Below are 16,048 nucleotides of genomic sequence, written 5' to 3' on the forward strand. Positions count from 1 at the left end.
TGGGGAAGAGCTTCTCAGTCACTGGAATTTGACCTGTAAACTCCTGTGAAGCAGAATCATTAGAGAGACTCCGCATTGATGTTGAAATGGTAGGACATGATGACACTCAAGATGTCTTGGTTTACAGGAATACAAATATCTGTGTTTAATGTTAAGAACTACCATATCCACACTGGTGCACCCAGGGTATAGATGGACTTAATTTGCTTTGAATTTTATTCTCATTCAACAAATTCTAACCCACAGTCAGATACACTTAAGGAAGGACTTGTGCTATATACAATTCAAAACATTAAATGGCAAATATGATTAATTATTGGACACAACAGAGTTGACAATCTGACATTATGATTCAGAGGCATCTCATCGACCTTTTCAGCACAGAATATATTTACAAGATATTGCAGAAATAGTGTTTATGTGGAAGTGCCCAATGGGAATATTAAAAAAATGTAATAAAAAGAGAAATAACTCCTGCCCACATATATAAAAAAAAAAAAAAAGAAGAAAGGTTTTACTACTAAGTGACCTCTGGCGTGTCCTGCCGTGCTTGTTAGCTCAGATGTCATGTCTCCCATGGCTTGTGAAAGTACCAACACTGGAGCGATGCTGCCCTCCTCTGGTCAGTACTGTTACTGCTTGTACTCTCACTGGTTCTATATGCAGCTATGTAGTCATTTGACAGTGCTAGCTCAAGATTCAAGACCTGTTTTATTGGCCATGTATATGGTACACACATACTAGGAATTTGTCTAGGGTAATGACATATGCTGTTGCAGATGACATAGGGCAGGGCACAGGACAAGACCATGCAAATGCAATACAAAAGACAGTGGAAATAAAAAATACAGTGCAATATACAAAATGTGATATACTGTTAAAAAAAAGGGGGGGGGGGGGCACAATGCAATTTATGTAATATACAGAATGGAGTGTGGTGAGTGTATGTACAGTATATGCAGAGTGTAGTGTGATAGATGAGCGATGTTTTATGTATACAGTGAGTGCAGTGTGTGTGCCGTTGAGATACACTATATTGCCAAAAGTATTAACTCCAACAGATGACAGAGCGGGGTCAGCGGATGCTGAGGCGCATAGTGCGCAGAGGTTGCCAACTTTCTGCAGAGTCAATCGCTACAGACCTCCAAACTTCATATGACCTTCAGATTAGCTCAAGAACAGTGCGTAGAGAGCTTCATGGAATGGATTTCCATGGCCAAGCAGCTGCATCCAAGCCATATTGTACATCACCAAGTGCAGTGCAATGCAAAGTGTTGGATGCAGTAGTGTAAAGCACGCCGCCACTGGACTCTAGAGCAGTGGAGATGCGTTCTCTGGAGTGACGAATCACACTTCTCCATCTGGCAATCTGATGGACGAGTCTGGGTTTGGTGGTTGCTAGGAGAACAGTACTTGTCTGACTGCATTGTGCAAAGTGTGAAGTTTGGTGGAGGGGGGATTATGGTGTGGGGTTGTTTTTCAGGAGATGAGCTTGGCCCCTTAGCTCCAATGAAAGGAACTCTGAATGCTTCAGCATACCAAGTGATTCTGGACAATTCCATGCTCCCAACTTTGTCGGAACAGTTTGGGGATGGCCCCTTCCTGTTCCAACATGACTGCGCACCAGTGCACAAAGCAAGGTCCGTAAAGACATGGATGAGCGAGTTTGGTGTGGAAGAACTTGACTGGCCTGCACTGAGTCCTGACCTCAACCCGATAGAACACCTTTGGGATGAATTAGAGTGGAGACTGCGAGCCAGGCCTTCTCGTCCAACATCAGTGTCTGACCTCACAAATGCGCTTCTGGAAGAATGGTCAAAAATTCCCATAAACACACTCCTAAACCTTGTGGAAAGCCTTCCCAGAAGAGTTGAAGCTGTTATAGCTGCAAACGGTGGGCCAACGTCATATTAAACCCTATGGATTAAGAATGGGATGTCACTTAAGTTCATATGCGTGTAAAGGCAGATGAGCAAATACATTTGGCAATATAGTGTATGTGGAACAATCAGAGGTCATGTGCAAGTGTTGCAAGAGGTATAGAGTCAGTGGGGGGGATGCGGGCATCGTGGGGGAACACAAGCCTTGTTGATGAGGAAAGAAACTGTTTTTGTGGCGAGTGGACCCGGTCCCGATGGACCGCAGTCTCCTGCCAGAGGGGAGTGGGTCAAAGAGACCGTGACCGGGATGGGAGGGGTCAGCCATGATCTTTCTGGCCCGTTTTAGGGCCCTGGAGGCATGCAGGCAGTCTACAGCCAATCACCTTCTCAGAGGACCGAATGAAGCACTGCAGTCTGCCCTTGTCTTCGTTGCGGCAGAGAACCAGATGGTGATGGAGGAGGTGAGGATGGACTCAAAGATGGAGGTGTAGAAGAGTACCATCATTGCCTTTGATGTGTTGAATTTCTTCAGCTGGCTCAGGAAGTACATCCTCTGATGTGCTTCTTTGGTGAGGGAGCTGAGGTTCAGCTGACTGCCCAGCTGACTACAGAAGCTTCCAAAACTGCATTTAAATAAGATATAATCATAAAGAATGATGCCAGTAAGATATAACTCGCCAAAGGTGGCAATTAGTTAAGATAATATATTATATTTTAAAGTCTGTTTGTGTCTGAGATTGAGATGCTTGACAGTGAAAACGTATACATTTCCCTTGAACTGGCGATTTGAGAGCTCCCTGCAATCTGACTACGGCTCTGACTGTGGCTCCACCCACCTATTCTCCTCAACGGTTTCGTCAGAAGGAGCCAAGAAGTAAATCAAGACTCAAGATCTGTTTATTGCCATGTATATGGTTCACACATACTAGGAAGTTGACGAGGGTTAAGGCATACGCTGTTGTAGACGACATAGGACAGGATCCAGGACAGGACAGTGCAAAGACATGACAGTGCAAAACAGTACAAAAAACAGTGCAAATCCAAAATATTAAAAGGTGCAACATACTTTAGGTGTGGTGAATTTATGTATAGTGTGTAGTGTGGTGGGTGAGGGTGTTCTATACAGTGAGTGCAGTGTGTGTGCTGTTAAGATGGCTATGGGAAAGAAGCTGTTTTTGTGGCAAGTGGACCCAGTCCCAATGAACCGCAGCCTCCTGCCAAATCTGTTCAGAAGAAAGAGTTAATTAGACTAGACTGACCTATCACAACCTCCAGAAGAAAGAATGAATTAGACCAGACTGACCTATCACAGCCTGCAGAAAAGAATGAATTAGACCAGACTGACCTATCACAGCCTGCAGAAAGGAATGTATTAGACCAGACTGACCTATCACAGCCTGCAGAAAGGAATGTATTAGACCAGACTGACCTATGCAACCCGCAGGAGAAAGAGTGAATTAGACTAGGTTGACCAATCACAACCTGCAAGAGAACAAGTGAATTAGACTAGGTTGACCTATCACAACTTCCTGATGCTGTTTCTCATTAGACCATCTGATGCTTGTAGACGGTATAGACAGTCTATAGAACTGTTCTATAGAATAACGTAATTACTCTTCTCTGTTCTACTCTGCTCTGTTCTGTTCTACTCTACTCTGTTGTGCTCTGTTGTGCTCTACTCTGTTCTACTCTGCTCTGTTCTGTTTTACTCTGCTCTGGTCGACTCAGGGCTCAGTGACAGTAGATGGACTGTCAATGCTGGGCTGTAATTGGTCTGAGGGGTTTGCAGCAGGATATCTGATCTGATGGCCCAGAAATCGACGGCTCTAATATGCCTGGCAGGGAAATGCAGAGAAGCAATCAAGCAAACAAGCTGTAATGACGCTGGAAGTCTCATCAAGCTGGGAGTCTCTTCAAGCTGGGATGCTCTGGATATTAGCTTCTTGTGCAGGACTCTACTCTTAGTCTATTAATTACAACTGAGTTTCATTGGAACTACTAGAGACAGCTTTTCAAGCATTCAGAAGAGCAGCCCAGCATGTGCATTGCTCTGGTTATTGATGGCAGTAATATACAGCATACTGAACTTGTTGGATGGCCCAAGGCATCAGGGATAGAGCTGTTCCCAGAGGAGACAGGGGGATGTTGGAAACTGAATGAGGAGCTTTGGCTCATAGTTTTTAATAAATAATGGTATTGGCACATAGAAGAGATAGCTATTCATTGTAAAGCCAAATACCTCAGTTCTTTGGACTCATAAGCTGTATTTCTTCCATCCACTTGGAGATCCATCAGCAGATAGCAAATGACAAACAATTCAATATGGCTGCACTAGCAAGTGTACCTAGCAAGGCAGACAAAGCTCAATATTCAGAGAAGCGTTTTCTTATTTTCTGTTTCTGGATTATTAAAGTTATATCTTATCTTATTATGTAGTCTATCCAAAGAATTAAACTGATTATTTTGTTGGCCCTAAGGAACATAGAGCTCCATGTATGGTGAATTATTTTAACAAGACATTCCACCCTGTCTCCACTAGAGGGAGACTGCAAGTGTCAAGGACAAGTGTCACAATAATGGTCATGTTTACACTGTCGTAATTAACAGGTCGCCCACCCAGCATTTTTATAGAATTTAATTACCTCTAATTGTCTGCTTATCATTGCGAAGCAGTGGAGCATTAGAGGCAGTGTAAGTCATCTCTAGTTAGGGTCTTGGTGGTATTGAGCTCAGTGGATATTGATTTTAATCTTCCATGTAAACACAAAGCGCGCTCTCTCCCTCCCCCCTCTCTCTCTCCCTCCCCCCTCTCTCTCTCCCTTCCCCCTCTCTCTCTCCCTCTTTCTCTCCCTTCCCCTCCCTCTCTCTCCCTCTCTCTCTCCCCCTCCCTATTTGCCTCTCTCTCATCATCTCCAGCACGCCACTGTGAGATTATTGCCTGTGATCCAGGGTGGGTCCTGGCTGTGCCCGTAGGGGTCTCATGGAGCCCCGCTCCCCCAGCCTGCCTGTCTGACTGACCCCGACGGACTGACTGCTCCCCCCTGACAAAGCTCCGGTGACCTGCGAGCGCTGGAGGGAACTGGGGATGAAGAGAGAACTGACAACATGATTCCTACTTCCTACAAGCACAGAGTCACACACCCCTGTTCAAACACATGTTTGAATAATTGCTTTCTATTGTATGGAGTCTGATGGTTATCCCACAGAGTTCTGACTGATGCCTCCGTCTCCACTGCCTCCACTGAGAACACACAGAGATATTGGTGGGGCTTCAATGCAGGGGTGTTAGGAGCGGTACATTTGTCATGTACAGCAGCTTATCAACCCAATACAAACTCGCCACTAATTTCTCACACTGATAGAATGTGTATTAAAGGGTTCTGCTGTGATGTACTGTAACATCTAACAGCTATGTATCTAATGCATCATGGTAGTACATCAGCTATGCAGTAACCCCTCCAGCCAAGCCTGTGGTGTTTCCTGGTCATTTACAATCCTGCCCTGCAGTAATCATCAGTAATTAGCTTCCAGTGTCCGACACTGAGCAGGTTCACGGGGAGGGTGGGTTGAATGCCCCTTCCCTGCAGCTGGCCCTCCAGGTACACAGGTTCAGCTCCAGCCTGTGGTCTGGACAACACCTCAAAGCCAAACAATTACACCCAGGTCATGCAGAAGAGGAATGTTCAGCTGATTAGTTCTTAGGAGACAGATGCGTGGTGATTGTGTTACTTCTCTCCATCCAGCAACCTGCCAAGTCCACCTCTGGCTGCGTGTCCGGAAAATGGAGCGCGAGTAATGCACTACACCCTCCACACACAGGCCAGGCTGGGGTACAGGGCCGAGATTATGCTCTTTATGAATCCGTTCAAATGATATGCAGTTTATCATGGTGTGATGCAATCGAGGGGGTTAAAAACGATCCCCATCTTGCTCTCTGAGGCGACCACTTACACGAAAACCGCAAATATGGAATAGAAATGGAATGTACCATTCTCAAGGATATTTTTTTTGTGACCATGATTGTGCTGAAGGCATTTTTTTTTTTTTTTTACAGGACCCAAGGGGGGTGGGGGGGGTCTTTAATTAGCCACACGGTGACAGACATATATTACACACAGTGAGCCACGACATACTGTAGCACACAACACTCACCCAGGAGCAGTGGGCAGCCTCATCAGTGGCGCCCGGGGACCAAGTCCAAGTGCTCAGTCCAGGTCCTGGTCAGGGACAGGACTGAAGAGCATCTGTTCTTCTGCATGGTTTTCATATAGGGTTCTTTGGGAGGAAACCCCTGTGAACACGGGGAGAACATGCAAACTCCACACAGAAAGGCCCAGAGACCTTCTCGCCGTGAGGTGACAGGCATTTGGGCGATTTGAGGGTTCAGTGTCTTGCTCAATGGCACTTCAGCACACTGCCAGGAGCTGGGATTGAACCTGGGGACCTTGCGATCCCCAGCCGGCCACTAGATATCCCTATCTGGAATGCATGTAAGACGCCTCACAGAAGCTCAAATACCACCAAGCCCCTTGCTCAGCGGTCATCTACTCTGTATGGAATTCACACTAGAATGACCATGTTCATATAAGTTACTATAAGTTACATTCCTACTGTTCCGATAAGTTACATTCTGGGTATATTGAGGGTGGTGTCAACAACAAACAAACGGTCCTGGATTCCCATTCAGTCGCTAATTTTCTTTTTGTGGAGGTGTTCGCTGTTTATTGCATACGAATCAGTCCTGTATTGAGTCTCACTGGACTCATTACAAGGCGGTATCGACAGTATCGATTCTCTCAGTTTCAGTGTTCCTCGGCGGCTATATGACCGGCCAGAGGAGGGCAGCAATGGAAACTAATACCAAGCTTGGAATTGCAAACTAGGCTGCAACCTGTTTGAATTACAGCGAGAATCCCTGGAATTGCACGTCTACTCTCACAGATTTTTCGTTTGAAGGGAAAAAACACGTATCACAACAAAATATGATAATCATGCGAAGTTGTTTATCATCCTGTACTTATTATGTATGGTCCTCGATGCGATTATTACAATTACATTGGATAAATTATTATTGTGTCACCGTAACTGCAAAATGCAATGAATGAGCAGGCTGGGCTAAAGCACTTTTCCAACAAATTAGACATAATGCATATAGGTAGCCTAAGCCAACAACATTTTTGCCTAAATAAATGAAGTCTATATTTGATTGATTGATTGATTGATATATTTTATTAGAGTGTCATGCTTCAAAAAGCCCAGCCCATGGGCTTAGGACACTATTCAAAAGACATATAACAACCAAAGTAAGCAACAGAAGCAAGAGAAAGACAAACAAAAACAGGTACAGCTCTACGTTCCTCTAAAGACAACGTGAATAACATATGTGCACACACACATACACACACAAACAGGGACATATACATACAGTACAAATACACACACAAACAAGCACATATATATACAGTACAAATACCGATATACATAGGCCCACTGCTGTATACACATGTGGATACACACACAAACCGACATACAGTACAAGTACATACTTACACAAACAGGCACATATACATACAGTACAAGTACAAATATGCCTACTATGTGGATACACACATACACACACAGACAAGGACATACAGTATACATACAATACAGATACAGTACATAGAACTACCATACATACATCCAAACATATACATGCCCCCATGCACTCAATTCGGTAATTAAAGGCTGTCAGGTCTTAATTAAAAAGAATGGATTGCCTCCTATTCCATACCTTAGAGATGAACTTAGCTGTCTTAAATACTTCGACTCAAAATAGCCATTCTAACGTCTGGCCATCATCTACCCAGAATAGCTCAGGTTTTTGTTTTTGCATAACCTCAAATAAGGGTCAATATATTTCAAATAATGTGCGTCTTGTGTTTTTATTTGTGGCCTATTTTTATATAGCCTACAAATAAGTCATTCGATAAAAAAAATGCATGCCTTTAGGTCCCAATATTACATTGTTTGCCACTTTTTATTCAAGGTTTTGCGACCCTGGCACTACATAGGCTACAGGGGGAATCATCAACATTATTTCAGCTCGAGCTATTTCAGTTGTTGTTGTTTATAGTTTATTAAGATCCTTAGCTGCCACACATGCAGCTCTTCCCAGGGTTCACTTGTAGCCTACCACTTGGGATGTTTATTGCAAACTAATTCGTTCAAGAGATCGTTAAGATTTTATAAACACACACGGCACTTCTCTGTTGTTACACTAACACAGACATTCATGAAAGTCAGAGGTGAACGAACACAATGAGATTATCACGTCACACTTCTGCAGTTTTCAGGCCTAAACTACTATTGCACACACCGAATAAGGTTTTTAGACTAGGCCTATTCGTTTTTCTTAATCGGCCTAACCCTTAATAAAAAAAAAATAGATAGGCCTATATGTTTAAAAATTAGGCTACTCATAGCTGACATAATTATAGGGCTTATTTCAGGCGCCCAAATGAATGCGCAATGCGTAAAAGTGCCCAAATAAGTTTTATTCTTAGCGAGATATGTCTTAGCGAGATAAATCTCAGTCCGTCATAATTCAAATCCCATAATTTACTAGGCCTAGTAGGCTAGTCTATCTTGGCAGTACCGTGCATTGATGGGGAGATTCTGTTAAGACAATTCGACTGGAGCGTCAGTGGGTGTTACCCAACCGCTCACTCAATGGGCTACCTGTTTGGCTCCGGCCGGGCCGACCACATAAATAGGCTACTCCTCCCCCGGCTCTGTATTCAATCCTCAGGGAGAGACTGAAGGAGGTTGTCCCTGGGAATCTTGATTTCTTCAAGTTAGAAGTCACGGCGCGTCCCTGATCAGAGCGGATTATGAATGCTTTTGGACATCAGCCATCTAACCCGCAGTCCAGCCCCATCCAGCACCACAGCGCACAGGAGCTCCTGGACATGGCCGTGTACTGTGACAACTTCGGCATGTACCAGCAGAACCTGCACCACCACCCGCAGAGAGCACCGGCGCATCCTCCCAGCTACGGCCTCGGGGAGTACACCTCACCGACCACAAACCCGTACCTCTGGCTGAACGGCTCCGGTATCAACTCTTCTCCTTATCTAACGGGAACGAACGGAGCATCCTACATTCAGTCGGGATATGGAGCGAACCAACGGCAATTCCTGCCTCCGCCCTCGGGTTTCGGCGGAGCTGACCTCGGATGGCTGTCTATTTCTAGCCAACAAGAACTTTTCAAGATGGTTAGACCTCCATACTCATACTCTGCTTTGATAGCCATGGCTATTCAGAATGCCCAAGATAAGAAGCTGACACTTAGTCAGATCTATCAGTATGTGGCTGAAAACTTTCCTTTTTACAAGAAGAGCAAAGCTGGATGGCAAAACTCCATTCGTCACAATTTGTCACTGAATGACTGCTTCAAGAAAGTGGCACGGGACGAGGATGATCCGGGTGAGTTTGCATACATAGTCTACTCAAAATGTAACAGACATATAGGCCTGTTGGAGTGGTAACGGTAGGGCTGTTGAGCTTTGCAACCCATATTAGCCTACCTGTACCTGTGTGACACAAATCATTTGCTCAGTTGGCTAATATTTTCTGTGTTCATTGTTCATAGGTAAGGGGAACTATTGGACACTGGACCCAAACTGTGAGAAAATGTTTGACAACGGGAACTTCAGGAGGAAGAGAAAGAGACGAGCCGACTTAAACGGAGATACCAGCGCTCTTCCAGCAGTGAAGTCAGAGGACAACGCGCTAAAGATCTCTGACACCGCCAGCATCCTCAGCTCATCCCCGCCAAGCCTGCAGAACTCCCCCGCTTCCAGCGAGTCCAAATCCTCCCCGTCTCCGCCCATTGAGCACAGTCCCTGTTACAACAACTTCGCCTCCAACATGAACTCTATGCTGCTCGGCAGCAACAACGGCATCAGAGGTCGAGAAGTCGGTTCTGGTCATCTGGGGGATTTGTCACAAAGCAGAGAGAGCATGCCTGGACTGCACTCATTCTCGCCCACGCAAATCACATCATTGAACTCTGATAGTACGCATCTCACCTCGAACAGAATGAACTACTACACATCTGGACAGAACAGCGGAGGCTTGGGAAACCCTATGTCCAACCACTTCAGTGTTAACAGTTTGATATACAGCCGCGAAGGAACAGACGTTTAGACAGTGTAAACATATAGCATAATATAACAAAGTCCATGCTGTAGTCTACTTTATTTGCATACGTTTGTTTTTTTCCCTTACATTGTAAATATAGTTACTTTCTACCAAAAGGATGCACTAATGAACATGTTGGATTCCTGAAACGGCATTAAAGTGCTCATTTATCCACACATTTCAGGGCATGTATGCAGCAAGCTTTGCTTCTGACAGGACTGAAACTAATCAGGAGACACTCATTTGTACAGAAATTATTTTAACGTGTAAAACTGTTCAGTCCACTGCTTGTAGACGTAGCCCATCGTGTGTTCTTTTATTTAAACCCATTTTCAATATTTGAATAAATGTCAATCTGAAGTCTTTGAATCTGCGTCGTATTTAATCTTCGATGGCCATCAATCTAGGTTACTTTTAATGAAAAACAATTTAAATGATGATAACTTAAACTATCTTTAATTATTTCAACATTTGATCAAAGGTAGGATATAGGCCTAGTGCATTTTGGGAAAATATGAGGCCTGATAGCCTATTCTTATCGTCCCTTATCTATTTTGCTTGTTATCAAACTGTTGGAATGATTGGTGTTGGTAAAACATGTCAGTCTCAGCGGCCTCACGCCACACTGAAAAGCACCACAAAAAACTAAAGTAGCCTTTATTTTACTAATGATTGGCTAGGCTTAGGACAAAGCTATTTGACCACCACACCAGGCCTATTTCATGGCGCGTTTTTGAATTATTAAGATGAGAGAATGCAATTATGCAAAGATTGTCTATGCCTTTGTGACAGAAAAGGTTTAATCGAGCGTTTGAATTAATCAGTCCCGTTCCAGACAACTCTTTCACCCCAGTTCTGGGGCCATGCCTGTGCCTCTCTAAACCAGACTACACTGTTTCAAAATCCAAAATATTTTCCCTCAAAGATCAACATTAGCCTACATTATTGCTTTTGTGAATGTCTTCTGTACCCTGTTCAACATAGGCAACCCTCTCAGTGAACTGCCCCAACCGCATGAAAACAGTAGGTGAGACTGAGACATTTTCCGCTTGTCACTTTGAATAGACCCGACCAACAAGCCATCACCGTTTTATTTCCCCCAAGTTCATGAGTTCAACTTTTCGTCTGGTCTGTTTCATTTAGCTATACATGGATGGGCTATAGCCTACCTTTTGGAAGCTATTTACTCAGTGATGTATGAAAACTCGTCGAAATTTAACTGTCCGAGTCACTTTGCTGTATAGACTAGTCCACCTGTTGCCATTTATTCCCGCGAATCGGAAGTCTCACCACCAAGTATAAACGATGGGAATCTGTTTTTTCCTGATATCGTGTGAGAATCCCTGGTAATTCGATTTCCTTTCACTACATTCTGGAAGAGCATCCGCGGAAAGACTCATGTGAGTGCACTATGGCATGTAACGCGCTTTGTTGTGTGAGCAGTTGTCCTTAGAATAAAACAAGAGAAAACTTGTTCCTCTGATGCCGAGGGAAATAATAGGCCAAACAGAGCTTTCCAATAGACATGCTCAAGCGATTTAACAACCTTCTGATGTCGTATTTTGAAACAATTTGTGGTAGGCTACGCATGAAACCGAAGCAAGTAAATAAGTGGAAACACCTCTTAATTGGTTCATAATTGAATGCACTCTAGCGCTCTGTTGTCTGGAGCAAAGCAGAATTGACAAGACTTTCGTGCCCGTGGCTCTGACACAATGGGCCCTGGCAATACGAGGGATCCCCTCCTGCGCTAGAATGAAATATTTTGACCCCAGATCTGGGAACAAATGATCTCACTCAGACCATATTTTGTTCCGATTGTCTGTGAAGCACGGGCATTGATAACAAAGAGTATTTTTGTCTCACAGAAGTAGGTTCTCACAGCAACACGTTTTCTATTGAAATCCTATCACCACTGTACGCACTGAAAGAAGAAATTAGGTTCAAAATACATTTATAAAATGCATTATTTATAGCCTATTCATATAGCCTACTACCGATTATGCATACAATAGAGTAGGTCTATATTAAATTGTGTAAACTATTAATATTATTTTAGACTTTTTTGTGCCTGAGCAAGGATCACCCTGTGTAAAATAAAAATTACTAACTACGATAACTTGCTATTATCACAGTCTTAAAAAAAAAAAGGGAAAAAAAAGAAGCTTGGTAAAAAGTGTGTTTTACAGGACTGGGTAAATACTGGACAGCAACATATGCTGGGCTGCTGAAATAACCGCAGACCGCAGTAGCCATGTTTAGTGTGCAGAGGGGGATGAGTAATTACCCAGTGATTTTAAATACTGTATCATTATTGTTTTTCAATGTATGGAAGTTCCTCAATACAAGGACCAAACCATGTCTGACAGATTACCCAGCAGATCAACCTACGCTGGTGTGTTCCCTGTCTGATAGACTGCCCAGGTCAACCTGCTGGTGTGTTCCCTGTCTGATAGACTGCCCAGGTCAACCTGCTGGTGTGCTCCCTGTCTGATAGACTGCCCAGGTCAACCTGCTGGTGTGTTCCCTGTCTGATAGACTGCCCAGGTCAACCTGCTGGTGTGTTCCCTGTCTGATAGACTGCCCAGGTCAACCTGCTGGTGTGTTCCCTGTCTGATAGACTGCCCAGGTCAACCTGCTGGTGTGTTCCCTATCTGATAGACTGCCCAGGTCAACCTGCTGGTGTGTTCCCTGTCTGATAGACTGCCCAGGTCAACCTGCTGGTGGGCTCCCTGTCTGATAGACTGCCCAGGTCAACCTGCTGGTGTGTTCCCTGTCTGATAGACTGCCCAGGTCAACCTGCTGGTGGGCTCCCTGTCTGATAGACTGCCCAGGTCAACCTGCTGGTGTGCTCCCTGTCTGATAGACTGCCCAGGTCAACCTGCTGGTGTGTTCCCTGTCTGACAGACTGCCCGGTTAGCCTGTGCTGGTGTGTTCCCTGTCTGACAGACTGCCCGTTTAGCCTGTGCTGGTGTGCTCCCTGTCTGACAGACTGCCTGTTTAGCCTGTGCTGGTGTGTTCCCTGTCTGACAGGCTGCCCGGTTAGCCTGTGCTGGTGTGTTCCCTGTTTGACAGACTGCCCGTTTAGCCTGTGCTGGTGTGTTCCCTGTAGGTGTGTTTTCTGTGTCTCCATACAGTGATTTATCTCAGCCATCTCGTGTCTCCATGCAGATACGGTCTGGTGCCCTCCGCCTCCAGGGCACATTTACCTGGCGCATATGAATATCAGTCAGGTCAGCGCGGGCCCCTCACTCCCATGCCTGCTGCCTGCTCTCGCGGGCCTGGCCCCAGGGCTAGGGCTCGTCCAGAATGGGCCTCTCCAGAAGGCAGCCCCCAGCCCTCACAGTGGCCCAGTGGGCTAAGACCTTAATGAGGGGTTTCAGGCTCTAGGGTCACTCTCTAAAGCAAGGAAGCTCATGTAGGATCCAGAGTTTGGAACTGGATTATTTTAATCCTGTTTCCCTGTGGATGGGACAGGAAGTATCAGCTGTCGCCCAGGTCACCTGATCCTGTCCCCGGAGCAGCGAGGAGTGGCGAGTGTTGTCAGCGGTCTCAGAGAAGCATTGCTTCCTCAAACACACATCCTCACTGTCACAGGTCAGCTGTTCCTCTGCCTTAATGAAGTGGACTAAATAGAGGGATAGATCACAATGGTGACAGGACTGAAAAATATTAATGACAATTTTCAGATTCAGAATTAAATCCAGTTGAGACATCTTTGTCCATTTATTTTTCAATTTAACCTTTATTTATGCAGGATCCCTGCATACACAGCTATGAAATATATATACAAAATATATTGAAAATATGCAATTATCAGAATCAGAATCAATTATAAATTATAAATACAATAAAATAAATACAGATGAATGTAAAAACAGTTGAAAACAAAGTACAACAAACAAAAAGTGCTAAGTTGTTACATTCTTAATGGAAGAAAATCAATCCATGTTGTAGGGACCGTGCAGAATAACTAAAAGCAGATTTTCCTGGTTCTGATTTGATCACGGGGACCTCAAGGTGACCCCATGATGCAGAAGACCTACTTTAATTGCACACAGTAAAAACATAACCAATTAAGCCACTGCTACAGGTAATGTATGTATGTATGTATGTATGTATGTATGTATGTATGTATATTTTACTGTATGTATAGGCCTACATTTCTAATGTACATAATTTAACTTATGTTAAAGTATGTATATTCTCTATATTGTTTATTCTGCTGTACTTTTCCCCCCACTGCTGAAACCCCAAATTATGGGTCTATCTATCTATCTATCTATCTATCTATCTATCTATCTATCTATCTATCTATCTATCTATCTATCTATCTATCTATCTATCTATCTATCTATCTATCTATCTATCTATCTATCTATCTATCTATCTATCTATCTATCTATCTATCTATCTATCTATCTATCTATCTATCTATCTATCTATCTATCTATCTATCTATCTATCTATCTATCTATCTATCTATCTATCTATCTATCTATCTATCTAATCAGGTAGAGCAGTAATGTCTGGGGATCACATTGCACCCTGAACTGAGAGGAGGTGTGCTATGGGCCAGGATGGGGTGCTGGGGGCCAGGGCCCTCGGGGGATGGGGGTGTTGGAGGAGGGGGCAGTCAGCCAGTCAGTGAGTGACATGAGCTGCAGTGATGAATCACCAATGGATAAAGTTGCACTCAGCAAGGTGTGAAACTGAACTTCCATTAGCCATTAGATCACTTCAGCTGATAGTGTGGGAGAGAGCCACGGAAGCCTCCATTCAGAAGTTCAGAATATAAATACTATTACACAGTTTGATTTCTCACAGCTTTAGACTAGTTAAACCATGTTTTGTGTGGGGATTATGAGCTTGTAGTTCTTTAAACCACAATGTGTTCATTTGTATGAACTCCAAATAAAATGCTGTGTCAAGTAAGTCGTAGCCACACCAATTTTTTCCGTTCCCCGTCTGAAGGGTTTTATGAAAAGCAGGCTTGTCAGGGACCGGCCGTGGCTGCCTGACCTGACCACAGAACATGATAGTGGGACCATAGAGAGCCTGATTACACTCTGGATCTACCCTGAAATTTCACATCTGTTTATAGCAGTCAGCGGGAATTACGTGGAAAATATCTTATATTTCAGCCCAATCTCTTGAGGAAGTTAAATATTATAATATATAGGAGTGGGATATGCTGACAGCTCGGTGGTAGCCGTTGGTAGGCCGGGCCGTGGAGGAGGAGACGGCTCTCTTCACAGCGCTGTAAAAAGATGAAGGGTACATCTGATAGCTGAGGATAATGTCTATCAGTCGGCATGACCTGGTTCGGTTTCTCCAGCCTCCATACTGAGCTCATAAAAAGCGTAATGGATGAGGCGATAACGGCATGGGATCACCGTCTGGGCACACGGCCATATGGAGGATTTTACACAGAACAGCTCCCATCTGAGCAGACGCCTGGGCCCTTCACCGGGACAGGACATGTGGAAGATCGGCAGACACGTCTCTGTGGGATACTGTAGCTCCTCTGTCCATGTTTTAGTCTTCTGAATGTTACAGTACCTTGTCTTGTGGCTTAGTTTTGGCACAGCTTTCCGAAAACTAATTTCACAATTTAAGGTGACATCCCCTGTTAGGAATCAAAATGTTTGTCGTTTATCCAGCAACGTTTGCATGTTGTAGATGACTATTACATGCGCACCTTGATATGTCAGTGGTGGGTGGTGGTGGCTGGGTGGTGCTGAGGCGGGTTGACGGGGTCCGTGGGTGGGGTGGAGGGTCCGGGGGTGGGGTGGAGGGTCCGGGGGTGGAGGGGAGGGTCCGGGGGTGGGGGTGGAGTGGAGGGTCTGGGGGTGGGGTGGAGGGTCCGGGGGTGGGGTGGAGGGTCCGGGGGTGGAGGGGAGGGTCCGGGGGTGGGGTGGAGGGTCCGGGGGTGGAGGGGAGGGTCCGGGGGTGGGGGTGGAGTGGAGGGTCCGGGGGTGGGG

The 16,048-nt window shown here is 44.8% G+C and overlaps 1 protein-coding gene across 1 annotated transcript; it reads left to right on the plus strand.

Annotated features, from left to right (window-relative positions):
* Positions 1–8,749: 8,749 nt before the first annotated feature.
* Positions 8,750–10,070, plus strand: foxi1 (forkhead box i1; the record flags this gene model as incomplete). The annotated part of the gene is made up of 2 exons (XM_084455805.1): positions 8,750–9,347; positions 9,514–10,070. Exons 1-2 carry the CDS (start codon positions 8,753–8,755, stop codon positions 10,068–10,070), a joined length of 1,152 nt encoding a protein of 383 aa, XP_084311931.1. The 5' UTR covers positions 8,750–8,752.
* Between the last annotated feature and the right edge of the window lie 5,978 nt (positions 10,071–16,048).

The sequence above is a fragment of the Borostomias antarcticus genome (assembly GCF_949987555.1).
Source record: "Borostomias antarcticus genome assembly, chromosome: 22".
Taxonomy (NCBI): domain Eukaryota; kingdom Metazoa; phylum Chordata; class Actinopteri; order Stomiiformes; family Stomiidae; genus Borostomias; species Borostomias antarcticus.